At 35.0% G+C, this 8,869-nt stretch overlaps 1 protein-coding gene across 1 annotated transcript; it reads right to left on the bottom strand.

Annotated features, from left to right (window-relative positions):
• Positions 1 to 742: 742 nt before the first annotated feature.
• LOC133300891 (uncharacterized) lies at positions 743 to 3,826 on the bottom strand. Its single transcript, XM_061500473.1, has 2 exons — positions 1,379 to 3,826; positions 743 to 1,278 (listed from the first exon to the last, which is right to left on the bottom strand). The coding sequence occupies exons 1-2, from the start codon at positions 3,824 to 3,826 to the stop codon at positions 1,003 to 1,005; spliced, it is 2,724 nt and encodes a 907-aa protein (XP_061356457.1). The 3' UTR covers positions 743 to 1,002.
• Positions 3,827 to 8,869: the final 5,043 nt, after the last annotated feature.

The raw sequence follows: 8,869 nt of genomic DNA, 5'->3' as shown, positions 1-8,869 counted from the left end.
TGATATCTGGATGTATAAATCATATTTAGACACTAGGAATAAAACGATTTCTTCAATCTAGGAAATAAATTATGCTTTTTCTTTCATAACAACCGAACATTCTCTGTTCCAATTAATATCATTTAGAATTTGATTTTCTTAATCGTATAAGAATCATAACTGTAAAGAACCTTAGGATATACCACCCCAAAAGCTAGCTCAAAGGGTAGGAGTGCCCAAGACCTTATAAATTCCACATTAGTTGCACATACAACCAATGTGGGACTATATATCTCAACACGCCACCTCACACGAGAACCCATTGGGCTTGAAGAGTGGACAATGCAACAGGCCCAGCCTACCTGTGCTAAGAAACTCCACAAGAGAAAGTGAAAGACGGCGAGGCTCTGATATCATGTAAAGAACCAATTCAACCCAAAAGCTTAAGCTCAAAGGGTGGGAGTGCCCAAGACCTTATAAACTCCACATTAGTTTCACATACAACCAACGCGGGACTATATATCTCAAGAATAACCATATACAAAAGTCTATTAAACCGTACATACATCTCTAAGAGGAGATATTGCAATGATGTCAAAACTGAGAGTCATGGAGTAGTGCTTACTTGATTTATACCACACCATAAACTGAACAGGTGAGAGAACTATTGAAGGCACGGCCTCAAATACCTTAATTGATCATATTATACTTTCAGTTGTTCGGTTTCACATTGCCCAAGTTGTGCAATGGAAAACTGTAATGGTTTTATTCATTCATGTAGTGTTTTGTACAAAGATGGTATTGGTGCAATGGTTCTTTTGTACAGTGAATATAATGGTACAATGAGAATACCATTTTCTGCCACTACAAGTACTCTAATGGGAAGGATTGAGGGATTGCTATCAAAGGGAAAAGGAAGTGAAAGGAAAAGTATTTCGCAGTGCATTTATATGCTATTCCTTAGCTACTTGGAGATATATAACAGCTAACTATGAATGGGGAAAAAGCCTCCAGTTTCTGAAATTAAACTCTGTCAACAGGAGAGATGGGTGGAATTGGATTATAATTTATAGGTGCTTTCTCCTGAAGTTCATTGTTGTTCTTGGAACTGAGCTCCTTATTGATCTCTTCTTGCATAATACTCATTTCCAAGGAACTTGGTAGTTTCTGGCTGCTTAAAACTGCTACAGAAATGAAGAATGCCTGTAAATGATTGATTGTTGAACTGAATTCAACTGAGTAGAGTCCATCATTCAATGGCACCAAAGTGAAGAGGGGTGTGTTTTGCTCAGCCCCTTCCTGAAAATTATGACATTGATGACATCAAATGGGCTATCCACAATATTTAAAACTGTATAACTATATACTCATGACCTCAGGCAGAAAAGAAAAAGCATACCTGAACAAAAAGTTGAAATCTCTCAAGGTAAGATTTTGAACTTCTTGGAACAATTGAATTTGGGTTCTGGTTAGAGAGAACAAGCAGTTTGCAGCCAACATCCCAACCTCCACAATCACACACTCCCCCGGCTTTCCATCGATGGATCAATGGTGAGGGTTCTCCATTGTTTGGTGAACTATGTACACCACCTGGAAGTATAACTATAATGCTACCAGATGTATCATTTTCTGGTAAGCAGCAAAAACATCTTTCATCTGCCAAGCACTTTAAGCATCCATTCTTCAGAAAATTGTTACTATGCAGTCCTTCATGACTTACATTTTCGTAAGGGATCTCTATTACAACAGCTGCAAGATCCCTACTCTTTATGAATTTTGGTGGCCCTTGATCTGTCTGGTCAGTTTCAATTCCTGATAGGACACATTCTTTCACCATACACTGTCTCTTGGAGTTTTGATTCCTTGATTCAGTGATTTTAGAGCTAGAAATCTTCATCTGACCAACAATATTGTAGACATATCCACAATTTTTTTCTTTACTCCAGTAACTCATCCATTTACCACTCTTTTTCTTAATTTCATTAACGAGGTAGAATGTAAAATAGCATCCTACATCATCCTTCTCTGGTGATGCTAAAGTTTTCATGCTAGCAGCAAAAACCTTTCTTTCACCGTTGAGCACAAATTTAAACAAAGGTAATCCATTCTTTATTGTTAGCTGCAAAAGGGCTTGAACTGATGATTCCTTGCTCTTTTCAGCATGCAGATTGGTTGTCGTCAAGTTGATTGAATTCTTGCTTTCTTTTGGTGTCGGAATGTGTTCAGCTGAACGGTTTATGTTTGATGCCTTATGCTTCAATATAGGGTCTAATAACCTCAGCAAGGGGTTGGACATGGTTCTTTTATGACCATTTACCTTGTCTTTATTAGCATTATCCAAACAACCAGAAGATTCAGATGTCACTGGACCAGACTTTGCACTTACGTACATGGAGCTAAGTTTTGGAAGGGTAGACCTCTCATTGAAACTGAAACTTCTTCCAATCTTATTTGAGCAATGGGTTGTAGTAGTTTCATGGTCTTGTGGTTCCTTCATATTATTAAAAGGACACTGATTTCTTAGCTTGATGCCTAACACATCCTTTTCAATGCAAGTACCTTCAGATTGGAGACTAGGCATCTTATTTGAGCAAGCAAGTTTCTTAGTTACAACAGAGGAACGACCAATATCTAGATCAGTATGGACACTGTGTAGCACTGTTTTTGAAGAAGAAGCATGCTCAGTCACTGAAGACACTACACTTGAACTAGGAATTTCAGAATATTCATCTTCAGAGTAAACCTCCGCAGGAAGGGAAACGTATGACAAATCACTCAGGCTTGATTCTGAAAAAAATTCATCAGATGAAGTTCTTGATTCAGAAAGCTGAAAATAATCTTTAGAACTTGATTGAAGAACTTTTCGGGGACGAAGCAGCACAATATTGCTTGGTGGCATGCTATGGCATTGTTTATGACCAACATCAATATCTGTCTCCTGCGGCTGATCCATCTTTTTCTTGGCTTCACTGCTGCTGGAACTCATTTTTTTCTGAGAACCGAATGAGACTCCTTCATTTTTTGATTTTAATGATGGAAGTCTCATATCAGAACTATACTTAAGATTTCTCTCCTTTTTCTTGAGGCTATGTTGTTGCAATCCATGCATGCTCTTCTTAGCTTCAACATCCCTACCTTTTGAATTTTCGTCAGGAACTAATGAGACCCCATGATGCCTGGACTTTGATGCAGAATTTCCAACTATTGAAGTTGTTTTATAATAGTCATTCCCCATCTCCTTATGAATTGACATATCTGACTGAGTTTTGACCATAGAATCAAATTCCCAAGGTGTCTTTTTGTGCTCATCTCCAATGGTCTTTGTTTCAGTTTCAGAATATTGATATCGTTTGACATGCTGAGAAGACAATTTGGAACTTCTATGAAGGTCTTCTTTGTAAGATCCCTTGATATTTGAAGAACGCAAACCTTTTTTATCATCAAACTTCTTATGGCCGCTAGCAATTGTAGATGACGTGGTGGCTGCCCGTGATGATGATTCTTCACTGCTATTGAATGATGTGAAATTGCTAGCTAGAGCCGGTGCATGTGTTTGCTTGTTCTTCCATTTTTCAAGTCGTGACCAATCTAGAACCCCAACATTTAATGCCTTTTCTTGAATGTTTTGTCCTCCATCAGAACGCTTGAGAAAACCTGGCACATTAGACATGTACTTGACAAGCTCATCACGTTGAGTTGAACTTCCAACAACACCAGACTTTGCTTTCAACTTATCTGAATCCCTTGGACATGGATTGGATTGGGGAAAAACATAACTTTCCTTATCTGTCTTTGATCTGCTTTGTCGTTTTGTGCTCATCTTTCTGAGGTCTAAACTAGACCCCATGTCATTACTCATTAGTTTGGCTGTATATTGAATCGCATTGCACAATGTTTACTCAGATTTCAATCTGAAGTTTCACTCATGATCTCATGCTGCAGATGAGTTTTCCCTTGATCTGGCAATTATATATCTGGAATGTTCACATTTAAATCAGTTAAACAAGTTGTAAAAAAAGAAGAATCCAAAAATATGGTGCAAATATTAGAATTCCCAGAATAAAGATTTTGCAAAAGGAACTTTAACGGCATCCAAAGCAATTCAGTAAAACAAGGCAACTACGCTATCAAATTACTTTTCACAACCCAACAATGGTATATATGCATACGCAGAACAATCATGCCTCCCATATTGCATTTTCTAGTATTAGAGATGTTGATAGACATTAAAAAAAAAAAAAAAAAAAAAATCAGATTAAGGCATTGTCCGTGTGAAAAATATGAAGACATAAATTCAAGTGATGATATTCAACAATCAAATGATATTTGGGGTGAAAAAAAATAAAGACATAAAAGGGGTTATTGCCTTTTTTTGGGCACCATACACAAATAGTAAATTGTTCTTAGAAATATAGAAATTTGATTTTGATATTGCCCAGAATCAAATATGGCAGAAAACCACGTGAAATGAAAGTGATTGAATTTATTGTAGAAAAGAAAATGCATATAGACTTGCCCAAAACATCCACGTCCTAATTCAGTGAGCAAAAATGATGGAACAGAGTATGTGTACTCATTTGCACCATCCATTGACCAAAGAATATGTGGCTTCTGAATTTGATGCTTATCACTCATAAACTCATATCATGTCATGGCATAAACTCTTGTAGAACACAAAACAGAACACCAACGCAAAACAGAGAATCATGGACGTAGCATAGATTAATACTTATGCAGTTATGCAACACTTGGACTGTGACACCCGTGAGCTGATCAATGTGTAAAACGATGGGGTTGCTAATACCCAACACGGGTCAACAATTCGAAACAGAATCCAAATTTATAAATGAGATCACAAGATATATTCCTGTTTGGATACCGAGACAAAAAAGATGCAATAACAAAAATAAAAAGTCAAAAACCCTTTTCCTGAGAAATAAAGGCCAACAAAACCCACATCTCCGATAAAACACAGGAACAAAAAATTTCCTTTCAACCCAAGATTCGTTTTTTCGTTGAAAAAACAAAATACCCAGAAGAAGAAGGTAATGGGAAAATGCAGCATCCATCGAAATCTCAAAGTTTTCTGAAGAATCGAGAAGAGAACTTACCAACCCAGATGACAAAAGAAAATAAAATTGGAAGGGGGAGTGGCAAGTGCACGTGGGTATGTTATGGCGGCAAAATGAGAGAGAAACTGGTTTCGAAGATCCCGAGGAAGATCCGATATGTGATTGGGTGAGAAAATTAATGTATGAGGTAGTTGGTAAGCGAGCAAAGAAGTGGAAACCAACGGTGGTTGCACTGGTTGAGGAGGTAATGAATCAATCTTCCACGTTGTTGTTCACCATCAAAATCATCTTAGTCTTCTTCTTTCTTCTTCGTGTAATACATGTCTGTTTTTTCACTTCTGTGGAACGAGAGAGAGAGAGAGAGAGAGAGAGAGAGGAGAGTGAAAGTGAAGGTATGTGTCTGGTATTGCCTGAGGGTCACCATGTGGGTCCCACGGGAAACTTGTTTTCGCTTTCACGACTGTCTATGTTTGAGGCTGGGATGGGACCCGCTATTTCATCTACTTTTGTTTTCTTTTGTTTTTTAGGGAAATCTAATTTTGTTTATTTAATGAACAGTAGAAATATCTATCTCATGAAAAACGAGTATATAATAATATAATATAACTAAAAATGAAAATATAAAACATTATGCTTGCTACCATCTAAAAAAAAAAGTATCGTGGCATTCTCTATTTGTAGAAAAAATAAATAAAAAATCCTTATATAAAAAAAGTCAATCTAACACAAACAAATTTTGATGACGTTAACTTTGTGAAAAGTTAAAGCAAATATTCGTAACTATCTAATAATATTTTACTTATTGTAAAAAACTTAGCCTCGTGCATCCTAGTTTTTGCTGCCTTTGTACATTTGAAATTCTTTACATCATCTTCTTCCATAACTCTTTTGAAACTCCGTTTCATTTGCTTCCTTCTCTTCTTCGAGTTATTCTTGGCTGTCTGATTTGTCCTCCAATATAAGATGTCAATTTTTATCTTCTCCATTATGCATTTGATTTCCATGGTTCATGCTCATGAACCCAGCTAGAGATTATTTATCACTTTTTTGTTAGGTCTGTGACCCATAATAGATCAAGGTCAATGATAGTGGCAGACCCAGAAATTTATAATATCGGAGCAAAAACATCAACAATTTGGAGTCTAGTTAAGAAAGCAAATATGAAACAATTAATAGCCTATGGAAGTTAAATGACACGTCTTTCTTTTATTAAAAGCAAAAGAACAACTATAGTAAGTAAATAATAGTTGGTCTGATTGAAATGTTATAATAAAAAAGTCCAAGGGCTATTGAAATGCTTCTGAGAGAGAAGTTATCTCAAACTGATTTTTTTTTGCTAATAGAGTCTTACAAGTGACCATTCTTCCATTAATGTCTATAAGATAGATTCCTAATTGTGCATTGTTTGGCACTGACTGTTAATCACTAACTGTGTAATGTTTGCACGTAAAATCGTAAAATTTCTAACTTATCATTTTTGGTCTAAACATGACTTGTTTGACTTATATTGAACTTTTATATACTTATCACATTATTTATTCATTTTTGGACTCTATCGGTTACTTAAACAACGATACAAAATACTCGGCAAAAATCACTATTCGTGATATTTTCGCAAAAAGTGTCCGACTATATAAAATCACATTCTAAACACATATTTGACATCCAAATCCTCAAATTAAATCTTTATAATAAAGATTAACTGGTGTGGGTCATTATGTTAGGAAATTATATTTCCTAATATGTTTGTGAGCTACATATTGTATAAATAATTATATTATGTTATTTAATATATATTGGGTAAATTAAAGTGATCAAATAAAGATGCCCAAATAGATTCCTAAGTAAGTGTGGGACAAATGGGTGGATACCAGGGTTGGACCAACTAGGTATAATAGGAGCTTATTGGCCCAACAATAAAGAAAAACACTATAAAGGATTATGGTCCCTAATATGTCAAATAACAACCCTAGTTTCTCTTCCCTGTAAAGAGAGAGACAACACACTAAAGAATAAGGAATAGAGCTATTTAACTGAGGAAGATTGAAATCCCCGTAAAGAGAAGATCTTATTAAAGAATAAGGATTAAGGCTATTCGACAAAGGAAGATCGTATACCCCGAAGGAGATGAAGTTATTCCGTCGCTATGGAGACAAGTATGCCTCCACCTTTATGTTAATATTCCTTTATGATTTAGTATGAGGGATCTTGGTTTGTTTGTGCTGGTTATAATCATAAGGTTAAGAGGAATTATTATTCCAGTAATTGATATCAGAGTCATAATCATATTGAATCATGAGATAATTAAGTTTCGTGATTTTTATATATGATGAATCGTGAAAAGTTTTGCTTTGTTGTCTTTTGGCATGGAGTTTACTTTTTTTTTTAATGTGGGTTCCATCTTATGTATTTTGTATTAGCTATATAGTGTTGTTTTTGTTCCCTGACTGTAATTTTTGGTTTTGGAACAAAAGTTATAATCTTTTGAAAATCTAAGATTCGCAGTTTAATAAGGGTTTATTATTTAAACTTTTGAATATGCTTAAAGATGGAATCTTTTGGACTTATAGTTTGAAAGAAATCGAATGTTTAAGGTCTTTGATTTTGGGGTTTTTTTCTTAGATTTGATATTCTTTGTCGAAAGCCAAATTTAAATTTTTGGGTATTGTGAATCATTTTCAAGCTTTCATTTGAAAATGCTTACCTGTGCATCGATTGTGCATTAATTTTTAAGCCTTATAATGAAAATGTATTTATTGTTATTGATATAATGATACATTATGTATGTATATACATTGAGGATTGATAAAGAATAATTTTCTTTATTGTTGTTATTTTGTTATTAAATGGGTCTATTATCAAAAAAGGTTTCTATTTGAAATTAAATATTAAAAATTTGTTAGCTGCCAAAATGGCCAAATTTATAAAGGTTAATTTGATTTCAAATAGGTTGATCATATAAATATATATTATTTATGCGAATGATTATCGGCCCAAAGAAAGGTAGTTGTTTGGCCAAATAATATATGTTGTATGATTATGTGTGTGTTTGTTGTTTATGCAGATAATAATCGGCCCAAAGAAAGGTTATTATTTGGCCAAGTAATGGACATACCCGTGGTAATAAATATGTGACAATTATTAAGGCTTCACCATGTGAGTCATAGTCGGCCCAAAGTAAGGCTATGGTTTGACATGACTTATTGTCAATGTTTGATTACTACATTGAGAGTACCACTTACAAGTTGATATTTTTGTCCAAAGAATGAATGTCAATGTTGTGCTAGGTATATTGTAAATAAACTCATTTGACTTCCGATTATTTGTCAATATCATGTATGTAATATGATTATGGTGGTGTTTAAATATATACATGATATGACTGTTATGAGTATGTTATCTTATTTTATTCTCTATACAGTTTCTGCTATTTCTGCTAGCTTTGTTGCTCAAGTGAATATAATTCCCACGCTTAAGGGGGCGAATTTAAAGCTGTGGAAAGAGCATGTAGAAATTGTTCTCGACTGCATGGATTTAGACAATCCACTAAGGATTGAGAAACCCACTTCTACTCCAGAAAATTTGAATACGGATAAGGTTGAGAAGTGGGAACGCTTAAATCGCATGTGTCTAATAATCATGAAATGCTTCGTTCCGGAGGAGTTTATGGGCTCGATAGTTGAGACTACTGATGCCAATATGTGTCTGAAGGAACTCGAGCAATACTTTGCTCGAAATGAAAAGGCCAAAATTGGTCAAACCTTGTCCAAACTCATTAATATGAGAAATAATGGAAAGAGAAACATAGGGGAGTACAT

The sequence above is a fragment of the Gastrolobium bilobum genome, unplaced genomic scaffold, assembly GCF_033153095.1.
Source record: "Gastrolobium bilobum isolate Gb01-03AN ecotype WA unplaced genomic scaffold, APGP_CSIRO_Gbil_v1 utg8957, whole genome shotgun sequence".
Lineage (NCBI taxonomy): Eukaryota > Viridiplantae > Streptophyta > Magnoliopsida > Fabales > Fabaceae > Gastrolobium > Gastrolobium bilobum.
Note: the sequence above shows the minus strand (reverse complement) of the source record. Positions and strands in the feature narration are given on the sequence as shown.

Coding starts and splice junctions, on each gene's coding strand:
- LOC133300891 (XM_061500473.1), bottom strand. CDS start 3,826: ATGGGGTCTAGTTTAGACCTCAGAAAGATGAGCACAAAACGACAAAGC. Junction 1,279..1,378: donor GATTTCAACTTTTTGTTCAG/GTATGCTTTTTC, acceptor CATAATTTTCAG/GAAGGGGCTGAGCAAAACAC.